The 13,370-nt window shown below is 38.6% G+C and overlaps 3 protein-coding genes across 5 annotated transcripts in view; all 3 read left to right on the plus strand.

The window, feature by feature from the left end:
* LOC104426267 (serine/threonine-protein kinase ATM) overlaps positions 1-8,152 on the plus strand; it is a 47,988-nt gene extending 39,836 nt beyond the window's left edge. For all 3 annotated transcript variants that reach the window (XM_039304292.1, XM_039304294.1, XM_039304293.1), the window contains 19 exons: positions 101-184; positions 509-589; positions 741-830; positions 906-968; positions 1,969-2,109; positions 2,199-2,255; positions 2,381-2,440; positions 2,673-2,767; positions 2,890-2,998; positions 3,723-3,812; positions 4,798-4,877; positions 4,970-5,048; positions 5,340-5,386; positions 5,475-5,574; positions 6,281-6,412; positions 6,616-6,750; positions 6,837-6,902; positions 7,290-7,433; positions 7,752-8,152. In XM_039304292.1, coding sequence (XP_039160226.1) covers positions 101-184; positions 509-589; positions 741-830; positions 906-968; positions 1,969-2,109; positions 2,199-2,255; positions 2,381-2,440; positions 2,673-2,767; positions 2,890-2,998; positions 3,723-3,812; positions 4,798-4,877; positions 4,970-5,048; positions 5,340-5,386; positions 5,475-5,574; positions 6,281-6,412; positions 6,616-6,750; positions 6,837-6,902; positions 7,290-7,433; positions 7,752-7,829 — 1,731 coding nt within the window. In that variant the 3' untranslated portion in view covers positions 7,830-8,152. The remainder of the gene's footprint in view (positions 1-100; positions 185-508; positions 590-740; positions 831-905; positions 969-1,968; positions 2,110-2,198; positions 2,256-2,380; positions 2,441-2,672; positions 2,768-2,889; positions 2,999-3,722; positions 3,813-4,797; positions 4,878-4,969; positions 5,049-5,339; positions 5,387-5,474; positions 5,575-6,280; positions 6,413-6,615; positions 6,751-6,836; positions 6,903-7,289; positions 7,434-7,751) is intronic.
* A 748-nt stretch (positions 8,153-8,900) lies between these two features.
* On the plus strand, positions 8,901-9,398 carry LOC104426268. The gene has a single exon (XM_010039262.3). It carries the CDS (start codon positions 8,901-8,903, stop codon positions 9,396-9,398), a length of 498 nt encoding a protein of 165 aa, XP_010037564.2.
* Positions 9,399-10,830: 1,432 nt separating this feature from the next.
* LOC104426269 (putative pentatricopeptide repeat-containing protein At3g11460, mitochondrial) lies at positions 10,831-13,370 on the plus strand. Its single transcript, XM_039305305.1, has 2 exons — positions 10,831-11,478; positions 11,613-13,370. Exons 1-2 carry the CDS (start codon positions 10,831-10,833, stop codon positions 13,368-13,370), a joined length of 2,406 nt encoding a protein of 801 aa, XP_039161239.1.

Here is a 13,370-nt window from a genome sequence, read left to right on the forward strand (position 1 = left end):
ACATTGCACCTAAACTTTAATTACCTCATTTTTCATTTGCTTAAGGTGTAATCTATTTAGTATTAGTCCAAAATTGCTTAATTGCTTTTCAACATATCAGGATGACAGAGACAACTTTCTTAACCTGGCTTTGGAGGGATACAAGCGTTGTTTGGTCATAGCGGACAAATATGATGTGAGGGTGGTAAGTATGTTTAGATTTAGGGTGTTTTAGATATTTATTCTGTGGTTCTTCCAAAAGACTAAAATTATGTAATTCAGACCATGTGGTTTTGGATAAATACTTTTTATCTGAAAGATGACCCAATCCTTTTTAGTGTTTCAGTAATCTAACTGCATGTGATTTGAAGAACTGTAATTTGTAAATTGCATTACTGTGAATTTTACATTTTTGTTAGGTTCTAGAGTCTACATTAGTGCTTAAAAATGTTATTGTAGACTCAGTGTCCTCCACTTGATCAGAGAATTTTGTTCTACCTTTTGAAGAAACTAACCTTTGTGCTTCTAGGTGTTCCGTCTGGTTTCATTGTGGTTCAGTCTCTCTTCCAGAAAAAATATTGTTAATAGCATGTTTAGCACCATCGATGAGGTATGGACTAAGCTATTGGATTAATTTCCAATTCATATTTGACTATATATTTTGTTATAACAATTAGTCTATCCTTTTGTCATTATTTAAAAATTAGTCCATCTTTTGTCATTATTTTCAATAGATTTACTAACTTCTAATGTGCTTGCAGGTTCAGTCTTACAAATTTGTACCACTAGTTTACCAAATTGCTTCTCGAATGGGAAGTTCAAAAGATTCTCCAGGACCTCAAAGCTTTCAGGTTATTGAAGAATGTAATACTATAGATCTTGTGAAGAGGCACTGTTGATTAACAAATAACGATTTCATATTGCAGTTTGCTTTGATCTCTCTTGTCAAGAAGATGGCAATGGACCATCCATATCATACTGTCTTTCAGGTAGTCAGGTTCATAAATAGTTAGCAACACATGCTAGCAAGGGTTTTACTTGTATGCAAAATTTCTTCACAATTTTTTTTCTTTGACATTGGTTCTCGTCTTTAATCAAGGTCACCCTTTGAAAAGCAATAATTTGATGTACTGATATTTTTGGACTGATAAAATGCGTATCTTGAGAAAGATGTAAGACCACCGGCAATTAAGAAGACTGTATGGAGAGAAAAGAAATTGAAAATTTTCTAGTCCCATCATCTATTGTGTGATAAGGCTGCCTTAATGACTTCTGCATGTAAGCTTTGCAGCATCCAGAATGAGAACCTTCTTGCAAATATGGTGCAAGAAGTCTGAGAAAAATTTAAGTTAGTAGATAATATCAAGAATTCACCCAGGGAATCTGCTGCTCTAATCATTTAGGCTTTGTCCTACATTTTGTCTTTATGGACTGAGGACAAAGGAGGCTAGTCATATAAACGTGCGATAGCAAATATAGTTATTAGAAAGTCCAAATGAAAGCTTAAGCTATTAGGTGAAGAGAGACAAAATATATACAAGGCCCAAACAAATTCGTGGACAAGTGATGTGGGATACATTAACTACCCTTTCACCCACAAATTGGACAAAAAACAACATAAACCCTGTAGGCAAGCAATATGGATAATTTAACACAGTGCAAACTAGGCAAAGGACATTTGGAATTGACTTACAGGTAATAAGACATATGAGAGCCATCTGTCAAATGAATAATTAATTACAAATCAAAGATTGGAACTTGGCTTTAGTACCAGGTTTCAATGTCCAATGGAAAAACTTAATTTATTGGATGGAGGGAGACTACATGCGCATAAGACCCAAACGCATCCCATAAAAAAAAGCAATGTAAAATAAGTGATATTGGTCATTTCCAAAAATCCTATGTATGTAGGATTTTTTATCTATCCATAATGCGGTCTTGTTGTTTCTTTATTCTCCCGTTGTTTGAACTTGTTTATTCTTTGTCTAGCTTCTAGCTTTGGCCAATGGTGACCGAATCAAGGACAAACAGCGCAGTAGAAACTCATTTGTAGTGGATATGGATAAGAAGCTTGCAGCAGAAAACCTATTAGAGGAGTTGTCATCATATCATGGAGCTATCATCAGACAAGTAACTTGGATTACTTTTTAGTAATATTATTCATACTTGTGTTGGCCACTCTAATGTGACTTACTGATGAAAGATACTTTTGTCTGCAGATGAAACAAATGGTGGAGATCTATATCAAACTTGCAGAACTGGAAACAAGGAGAGAGGTTATCATATGTGTTGGAATGCATAATTTTTTCACCTGTTTATATCTTCAAAATTGAAAACGTCCAGAATCAAGTAATTTAAAGGTACGTATGACATCACTAGAACTACTATGTGGTATCTGCAGGACACCAGCAAGAAAATATCCCTACCGCGAGAAATCCGGAGTCTAAAAGAGCTAGAACTTGTGAGTCATTTCCTACCATTTTCCTATTAAGCCCAGATAAATTTATAATGATAGGCAATGGGTAGGTATAATGATAGGCAATGGGTGTTCCTTTCAGCAGCTGTATTTATATCACAGCAGTTCATCATTTCTCCTTGCTCTTTCAGAAACGTCCACTTTTTTCTGCCATTTTCTTTGTATTCTTTAAAATAAAGCATAAGATTCACCTTTACATGCATGATGGACTTTTTAGGTGCCAGTGGTGACAGCTACCTTTCCAATTGACCGAAGTTGTCAGTATAAGGAGGGCTCCTTCCCATATTTCAAGGGATTAGAAGATTCCATCACGTTTGTCATCATCATTCTAAAAATTTCTTACTTCTCCTTGAACTCCATGTCCCCCAAAGATATATGTTAAAATTCTCATACTACTTGATGCCAACTTTGACTTTCTTCTTTGTGATGTATAGGGTAATGATTGGAATAAATGCTCCAAAAGTTATTGAATGCTTTGGTTCTGATGGTCACAACTATCGGCAGCTAGCAAAATCTGGAAATGATGATTTAAGACAAGATGCTGTGAGATTTTTAAGCCCTTTTGTATTCTACGTTGCTACTGAGAGTTCTTTTAAGTTTGGTCACACCTTTTCAAGTTTAGCGGTTATTTCTTCTGAAGCATGAGGGTTCTTGCTAAATAAAATTTTATTCTATAAAGAGGTCTTTGATGATTGTGTTCATTTAGATGATTCTTCTGCTATGGTGTAGCTTTTATGTTTTATTTGTCAAATACCATTCTCATATCCATCAATGCTGAACTGAGAAGATAAGGACTAGACTTCACCCCAGTTTGACTCCTCTTTAGAGTCAAATATTTTTTTGGCACACAATGATCACAGACTTCAAATATATTAGAAAAGTCCATGCTACTATTTCATGCTGAAATATATTGAAGGCCTGGCAATCTTAGAGTATTATTTTTTATATCTTTCTTCAGTAATTTCATAGTGAATAGTTCTCTTTTAGATTTTTCTTTTCTCACTCCACTACAAGCTGCCATACCTTCTTGTTTAGAAAGAGCACAGAGACATCAGTAGACATCAATTTTGGCAATGATTGATGTTCATTTCTAATGCACAAACTTAGAATTATATTCTCCTCTGGACATGAATGGAAGTTTCTGTTTCTTCAACATATTCCAAAATTTGCGATGTTCAAGTGGTCTGAATGTATTGTCACATCCAGGTTTGCAAGAAATGGTCCTTTGATCCTTATGCTTAAGATAGATTTTGCCAATCCTTTGCAGGTGATGGAACAATTTTTTGGTTTAGTGAACACCTTTTTGCATAATCACCGAGATACACGAAAGAGAAGATTAGGTGTTCGAACCTACAAGGTACCTTTCCCACTATAATGTTAGCATGTAATCACAATCCTGTAAATTGGTGTTCTCATTGACATATAGCATTTGTAAGAGTATCGTATATGGGTTCTGAATTGTATCCTATTGGTCAATCTAATATCTAGAGTCAGTTTCTTTCTCATATAACAGCATAATATTGATAATCTCTCATTATCACAACTAGACAAGCTTTAGAATCTTACACCCATTTCAAAATTAAATTTATGTATCCTTCATTCACTTGCCTGTGAGCTTCCCTCCTTTTTCAAGTGCTTTGGTAAACTCTGGCTGCTGCACAAATGCATTGTTAAATAGTACTGATATCACAGAGTTTTAGTAATTTCTTCATGCTTAACTCTAAGTCTTGTAAGTGGATTAATCTCTACTGGTGATTACCCAGAATTCCATCCCCTGCATCTGTGAACAGCTTTATTCAATCCTTAATGATTGAATCGCTGTGCTTGTGTGGTGCCCCAGGGTTCCACTCTTCCCTCCTTTCTACCAACAAGACAATTTTTGAATGGATACACTGCATTTTGTGTTCCCCATCACAAAATATACAGTTTCTATCTTGTGCTGAATGCTTCTGAGCATGTTTGCTTTGCAAATAAGCATCCCCCGTTATTCTCAAAAACTGCATTGGGTGCCTATCCTCAGCTAAAGTCTTCTAAATGAGTTGCCGTATGCTATCATTCGTGTTTTCATCTCAGATGTGGAGGCTAGGTAGAAAGCAGACTAGTTAGTATTTACAACAAACAGATTTCTTTAATACAGTACGGTAATCATGCTTCCATCAATTTTAGTACTCTTAATATGGACTGAGCTTGATGAATGTCTAGAACTTCTGTTTATATGATCCTAGACAGCATCGTTAGTGCAAAGGGTTTCTGATATTATTTTTCTGTTGTTTGTTTATATACCTTACTTGAATGAGATGATATAACTGTGGTAGGTTTAATACCAATTTCGTTCTGAATAGGTCATCCCTTTTACTCCTAGTGCTGGTGTGCTTGAATGGGTTAATGGTACTCTTCCTCTAGGTGACTACCTTATAGGAAGGTCAGTATAAATAAATGATGCAGTCTCCTAGAAACTTGACTTCTATTGTTACATGAAGCATTATTTAGCCACTATTGCCAATCTAATTTCAGCATGAGAAATGGAGGTGCACATGGTCGGTATGGGAGAGGAGATTGGTTATATCTAAAATGCCGAGAGTACATGAATAATGTAAGTATCATATTTTTCTGGCAAGTTATTAACTTCTTGTCAGTAATGCATGCTCTAATCTATCAGGATGAGTTGGAATTGCATAATTGACAAATTTTGACAATTTGAATGAGTGTCGAGGGATGTAATTTAACTTTCTGAATCAGTAATACAGAAGGGGAGCAAAAGAGGCAAGATGTTAAAGTTAAAACTAGGAATATTTTCCCAGCTGCTTCTCTGTTTATATGTGTCAGATAAGTGAACTATTTTCCCTTTCTTTTAGTGAATAATGGTCAGACCTGTCTGTTATAGGAAAAGGACAAGCGCAAAGCATTCCAAGAAGTCTGCAAGAACTTCAGGTTACTGCCTCTGCCTGGACATCTAAATGCCTACTTTAGTGAAGATCAAAGCAAATTACCTTGAACTCATATCTGACACTTGACACAGGCCGGTCATGCATCACTTTTTCCTGGAGAGATACTCTTTGCCAGCTGATTGGTTTGAGAGAAGGCTTGCTTACACAAGAAGCGTGGCTACTAGTTCAATGGTTTCTATACAATATCTTTTGTGATATTTCTAGTAAAGGAATTAACTTTTTTTCTTTATAATCTTTTTGGACATTGTTGCTTAATACAAGGAGTACCTTAATCTTGATGTCGTAAAGTGGATAACCCGGATGTGAAAGAAACTGAAAGGATTTAGTTGGAGAGTTCATCCCAAAAATTTAAGTTGATAGGTGGAGGGAAACTACCTAAATATGAGGCTCATTGAAGCCCCATAGACAAGCGATGTGGAATGCCTTTATAACCCCTCTATGTGTGCAAACCAGATTGATAATTGCACATGGAATTGATGAATGGGGAGCCTCAGACGCAAAATAGTGGGGGAACCTGACTCGATACTATGTCAAAATGTTTATCCTAATAGCTTAAGTCATAAGGTATCGGGACGCTACATGAACATAAGATCCATTGAAATACCGTAGACAAGTGATGTGGGGTTCTTTGGTATATAGTAACTTAATTTCTCATTTGTGTCGATTTGACCTAGGCAGAAATAAATATTTAGAAATTTCAGATAGAATCATGAGCCGGTGATGGGTGAACACATTCACAGGAAGTTTAATAAGATGTTACTCAGTGATTATGACATTTATATTCCTGTCCTTTATCACCTCCTCCTGGGGAATGCTTTTAAATAATCGTTTTTTCCAGAAGATTCTAGACATTCTAATGAATTTATTTCTTTTTTAGGTTGGCTATATAGTTGGTCTAGGAGATCGACATTCCATGAACATTCTAATTGATCAGGCCACTGCAGAGGTTGTTCACATTGATCTTGGTGTTGCCTTTGAGCAAGGCTTGATGCTGAAGACCCCAGAGCGGGTTCGTTACTTATGGAAATTTCACTATCTTGTCTTCCTCTTGAAAGGATTTTGTTTTAAAAAGTATTTTGGGAATATTAAAAGGAAATGTTTGTTAAAAGGGTACAAAGGGAGTACTACTTCCCCTCGGAAGTATTTGCAGGGTAGAGAGCAATTATAATAACCAAAACTCCATTCAGAAGTCTTTTCAATTGAATTCTGCAGGTCCCTTTCAGGCTAACGAGGGATATCATCGATGGTATGGGAGTTACAGGAGTAGAGGGAGTGTTCAGAAGATGTTGTGAAGAGACTCTTTCTGTGATGAGGACAAATAAAGAAGCACTGCTGACAATTATTGAAGTAGGACTAGCTTTCCGCAGATTATCTTGAGAAATTGGTTGAAGTTTCAATTTTCCATATGAAGACTGAAAGAAAATGTCTTGCAGGTTTTCATTCATGATCCACTTTATAAATGGGCTTTGTCTCCATTGAAGGCTTTGCAGCGTCAAAAGGTATTTTCAAGTGTTGAGCACATTTATCTAGAAATTTCCTATGCATGGAAGACATGGTTCCCTTTTTCCTATTCTACAATGGTTAATGCCAAATGTGGATGGTCAAATTTACCCTATGCGGACTTATTCTAGTATTCATAAAAGAATTTGTGAGAGTTGCCAAATTTGTGCTGCCTGATGGCGATAGATTTTCTGTCGAGGGAAAATCCAGAAAGCTTAAGAGCGATGTTGCCATATTTGACATGGTCCTTTTTCTGTGTATGCCATGATGCAAACATGACGTTATTGAAGTTCCCAATGATTCGTCTATACTTGTCTTTTTTGCCTTTTAGTTGCTCCATGAGGTTGTAGAGATTGGCATGCTAAGTATTGATCTTGACTTGACAGGAAACATATGATGACCTGGAGACAAGCTTTGAAGATTCTCAAGATGAATATGAAGGGAATAAGGACGCTACGAGGGCACTGATGCGTGTCAAGCAAAAATTGGATGGATATGAGGAGGGAGAAATGAGAAGCGTGCATGGTCAGGTAATCCCTCTTTTTCATTCCCAGTGGTCCACCATTCAATTGTGATCCTGAGCATGGTCTCTCAGTCTCATTTTCAAATAATCACTGTCATCTGAATGAAGAAAGGCACATCTCTGCTAAGCATGCTCCCGTCATTGTTTATCGATTTTGCTTTTTCTAGCTCAAATTCAAAGCCAGTTTTTTGGTGCATTTAAGTGATCCTAGAAATGACTTAGTTATAGCGACTCTAGTAGAAAACTAATTGTTAGGTGATAAGGCTTATGACAGCTTACAGTGCTTTTGCAAGTACAGTAATATTGATTTGTGATTCTCTTCTAGGTCCAACAACTCATACAGGATGCCATTGATCCCGACCGTCTATGTCAACTGTATCCTGGATGGGGAGCCTGGTTGTGACATATACACAACTTTACCTCCAGACTTCTGAAGGCACCCGCCACCCAGTCATCCTGTACAGGCGCGGCTGTGTATAGTATTCTTATTGGTTGAGTCATATGTTGGGTGAGGCAGGTGTTTGTAAGAACGAGAAAAGGATCCCACAATAATTTCATTTCAAACTTTTTTGTTCTTATATTGTAAATTTCGGTGCCCTTCCTAATTCAAGCTCCTTCAATTGGTACGGTCTGCTTGCTCTGATATAACCAGCCTGAGAACCAACATCCGAATCCATTGTTCTCAATGTCACATAAGGTGGTGTTGGACCTGTTGGTGGGGGCTTCTTTTTGTGTTGCGCTGGCAATGCATATTTGTTGCCTTTTTCCATTTTCCTGTGGTCTATATTCAGCAGAATTACGTGGCAGAACAGAATCAGGGACAGCTGTTTTGGGCACACGGAGAAACTCTTCCTCTACAAGCTTGTAGAGTGAAAATCTTTTCTCTAACAAAAAAAAGTCAAATGAAATACGATCTGGTCGGTACCCGGTACCCACCTCCCTGTTCGGTCAACCTCCTTTTCACTAGTAAAACGGAAGTTGGACATCATCGCTCCGTCCAAAACCAAAATTCCGATGGCCTAGTTAATGTCGTCGCCTTTCCAGCTTAATTGCTCGCAGATGCCGACGGACATATTGCGAAGAAGCATCAGCATCAGCATCAGCATCACCATCATCTTGTGTAGACATGGCAAAGCCTGCGTATTGCTTTAATGTGAACCAAGCAAAAGCGCTCGTGTCTCGAATGATGAAATGACAAAAATTAGCTTTTTTCAAAGTCACGCAAGGTCCACAACCGACCGCACCCAACTCATTAATGAATACTTCAACTGCAAGTCCTCCCTGTATAAATTACGTCTGCCTTGTGAACTCTTGAACGCTTCCACTCTGATTTCGAGTTTAGACCTTCCTTATGATCCAACATTTACCTACCGGCTCTCAAATGCAAACATCGGCATTGCTAGCTCTCTGTCCAAGCTTAGGTAGCTATTGTTCGAGCAAGATCGCCGATATTGCTTCTAGAGTCACGGAAGCAATGGCCATGGATAGCTCGCTCAAGGGAGAACCTGCTGGAGAACAGCCAGAACGAGAAGAGCCAACCGCTGAGCAAGACGAAGAGGGTGAAGCACGCAATTTTGAGTTCACATTTGTCGATGGGGGTTCGGAGTTGCCTGCGATGGTAGCTGCTGATGAGATCTTCTGCAATGGTCGGATGAGGCCTCTGTGCCCCATCCTCCATGAAGCTGTGCTGCCCGATATTGCGATCCAAGACCGGGATGACGACGGCCTTAATTCCAGGAACTCGAGGAAAAGGCCTTCGCGCAGGCCACTTAAGAAGCTCATGAGCGAAGAACGAGACCTGTTTGCGTCCGGCTCTTCCTCCGAAGCGGATGAACTCGACCGCGTAGCTCCAGAAATGTATTGTGCGTGGACGCCAAAATCATCAGGAGCATCGCAGATACGCTCTAAAAGCAAGAGCAATTCTACTCATGATTCAAAAAGGTGGAAACTCAAAGCTATGCTCTCTGATTGAATATGAAGAGATGTGGACAGCGCAAGGGAGGTGGATTGAAGGCGTCATGTTGAGAGAATTATTCAAATTAGATCATTCAGAGTGATGATGGATATGTATGACGTCGTCTTTTAATTTTTGCCATGAAACTTATTATTATGCATACAAATTCTATTTATTCAAGTTGGATGGAACTAAATCGGGATCTTTTTGGTCTCAAAAAACTGCAATGGACATGAGAATTTATTGCGGACAATTTGTGCTCCGACCGTGAGATTGAGTATGTAACTAGTTTCGAGATTGATAATTTTTGCAATAAATTATTGAAATTTGTTGGCGTATATTTCAACATTCTACACTTACCAACTTTTATAGAAAACTATCAACCCATTCGAGTTATTTATTATATCCTTATTTGAATTAGTTATCATTTTTTTTTTCAATTGAATTACCAAGTTTATGGTATCAGCTCTTATTGGATTCCTTACCTTTTTTTTTTATTTAAATTATTAACTTCCTTAATGAATTACTAACTCTTAGTTTGTAACTTACTTGTCTAAATTTATCAACTCTTAGATATAATTATCGACTTTTGTTTGAACTATTTACCAATATTTTCCCAACATAGTTATTAAGTAATCCCCCTAACATCTATTAAGTCACCAACTCATATTAAATTATCAACATTCATTTCTTTATTTGAAAGTTACCAATATTTCATTAAATTGTAAACTTCTTTTGTGTAACTCATCAATATGTTAAACTTATTGACTTGTATACAAAATTAGCAACCTCAATTTGAGTTATTCACCATATTTTCACCAATTAACTAGTTAATTTTATTAACAACTGGTATTCGATTCACTTAGCACACATTGGTTTATTCTTATGAATATTACTAACTATTTCCGATCAACTAATTTTCTCATTTGAGCAAGTTACAAGTTTTTTTAAATAAGTAAATTTTGTTCTAAATTACCAGTGTGAACTTGAGTCATTTCCCAACATTTCTCCGATTTAATCAAGAACCAATTTTAACAAGGTATTCTCAATTAACCTACCGATTTTTATTTATTTGTTTGATTACCAACTTACCAACTTAGGCAGCTTACAGACATCACCAATTTACCATAAGATTACCAACTATTCTTGAATTGTCAATTTTCCTTTTTCTTACAATTCAAGGAATGCCCACTCCACACTTACCCAAAAAAAAAAATGCCCACTCCACGACTCGCAGCGTTCTCTCTCCTCCCACGTACCGACCACCCAGCCGCCATCCCCGGAACTCCGGCCGCCGCGCGGCGTCGTCCGACGGCGACGATGATCAAGAACACCCCTGAGAATCACGAAGCTTTTCCTCACGTCACTCGTCGTCGCGCTTGATTTCACGAACTCCCGTCTGTAAGAACCCGACGAAAGGGATAGCGATGCGGTGTTGCGCCCGAGGGAAATGGCAATGCTTCAGCCGTTGCTCTCGTGCGCCTCCTCGCCTCTGCTCCGTCGTCCGACCCATCGGAAAAGTCTCGAATTTCAATCGCTTGAGCCTCCCCAACTCGAAATTAAGCAGCTTTGTTGTAGCAAGGCGTCAGCTTTAGTGCCACGTAGCTTTGCCCGTCCACCTTCCAGCACTTCCCCGCCTCTCCGTCGCCAAAACCCATCAGAAAGATCAGATTTTGAGCTGTTGGTATCGAGCAGTGGACCTGTAGTTGATGTTCCCTTGTTCAGCGAGGCTTTTAATGATTTCTTGGATCGAGGGTTGTTCGAAGATGCTATAAGTTCTTATATTGAGATGCTTGAGTATGGTTTACCTGTCGAGGAATTTCAGTTCTTTCCACGTTTAATCAAGGCTTTTGGGTGGATGTCTGATGTGGAGAGGGCTAAACAGATACATGGCCATGTGTTGAAGCTGGGAATTTTGGATGCTGTGGATGTTGCGAATTCGGTCCTTGGGATGTATTGGAAATGTGGGGCAGTTGATCATGCCGTCCGTGTGTTTGAGAAAAGGCTCGATTGGGATTCGGTGACTTGGAACACTATGATTTCGGGGGCCTGCCAGTCTGGGGATTTCAGGGGTTCATTGGGGATGTTCAGCCAAATGGTAGGGGACTTTGTGTGTACCCAAATAGAGTGGCTTGTCTTTCTGCTCTCTCAGCATGTGCTTCAGTTAGTAGCTTGATCCATGGGCAAGAAATCCACGGTTTTGTTGTGAAAAATATTTTTAAATTTGATCAGTCTTTGGTTTGTGGGTTTATCGATATGTACATGAAATGTGGGGACATAAGGAGTGCTGAAAATGTTTTCATGAGCATTGTGGGAAAAGAGTCTGTGACTAGAAATGCAGCGATATGGAATGCAATGGTGCTTGGCTATGTAACCAACGGTTTTCTATCAGAGGCTTCAGTGCTGCTGGCAGAAATATTGGGGTTGGGTTTAGAAGATGATTCTTCAATCATTGTTGCTGCTTTGGTCTTTTGTTCGCATTCCTTGGATTCTGTCCTCGGAGAAAAAATCCATGGACTTGTCTGCAAATTTGGAATGGAAAAAGAAATAAGGGTAGCTACTGCTCTAATTGATATGTATTTAAAATGTGGTAAGGCTGAAGCCGGTAAAAATATCTTCAGTAAGTGTCGAACTCGTAATATAGTGATGTGGGGAACCATAATCTCAAATTATGTCAAAAGTGATCTCCCCACTGAGGCATTGGATCTATGTCATGAATTTATATATGAATATGGATTTGCAGATTCAGTTGTAGTTTTAGCTGCATTGCGCACATGTTCATCTTTGACTCTTATAGCAAAGGGGAGGGAGTTCCATGGATTAGCAATAAAGGCAGGACTTACTAGTGATGTTTTTGTTGGAGGTGCATTGGTTGATCTTTATGCAAAATGCGCAGATATACAGTCTGCTCAAATTGTATTTCATGGATTACCGCTGAGGGATTTGGTACCATGGAATGCTTTAATATCTGGATATACACAAAATGACCTTCTCGATGAAGCCTTGAAGGCATTTCGTGATATGCAGTTTGAAAACATCAGACCAAACTCCGTTACCATAGCATCCATTCTTTCTGTTTGTGCCCAAATATCTGCATTTAGTATGTGCAAGGAGGTCCATGGTTACACATTGCGGCAAGGGTTTGAATCCAATATTCTCGTGAGCAATTCATTAACATCCACATATGCAAAATGTGGGGACATATGCAGTGCTCGCATTATATTTGACAACATTCAAGGAAAAAACCAAATATCGTGGAATTCTATTTTATTGGGATTAGGAATGCATGGCCATACAGATGAAATGTCTGTTCTATTTGAAATAATGAAGTCATCTGGTGTGATGCCGGACCATGCCACTTTCACAGCTCTTCTTTCTGCATGTAGCCACTCAGGGAGGGTTGATTGGGGATGGAGGTACTTCAAAAGTATGGCTGAAGACCACAGACTTGAGCCTCAACTTGAACAGTACACTTGCATGGTTGATCTTCTGGGCCGCACTGGTCATTTGGACCATGCATATGACCTGATCATGTCCATGCCTTTTGCTCCAGATGATAGGATCTGGGGATCATTGCTTGGATCTTGCAAAACTCATGGTGATGATAGGCTAGCAGATATTGTGGCTGGTCATATTTTCGAAATTGATCCAGATAGTGTCGGTTATCGTGTCCTTCTTGCCAAATTACATGAGTTTGATGGGAAGCATAGTTTAGTTGCTAATATTAGATCAGATATACGGGACAAAGGACTGAAGAAGCAACCCGGTTGCAGTTGGATTGAAATCGATTGCAAGATTCATGCTTTCATTGCTGGGGACCATTCACATTATCAGTCACAAGAAGTTTATGCCATTCTGGATAGCTTGACAAGAGAGATTTTAAGATTGACTAATACAAGGCAGTCAGATGCAGAAGCTACTGATTTTGATGTGGCCTGGCCAGAGAAGCTTTTACCATGTGAAAACAATGGTTTGTTTATCCTAACGTGA

Source organism: Eucalyptus grandis, chromosome 11, assembly GCF_016545825.1.
Source record: "Eucalyptus grandis isolate ANBG69807.140 chromosome 11, ASM1654582v1, whole genome shotgun sequence".
Classification (NCBI taxonomy): domain Eukaryota; kingdom Viridiplantae; phylum Streptophyta; class Magnoliopsida; order Myrtales; family Myrtaceae; genus Eucalyptus; species Eucalyptus grandis.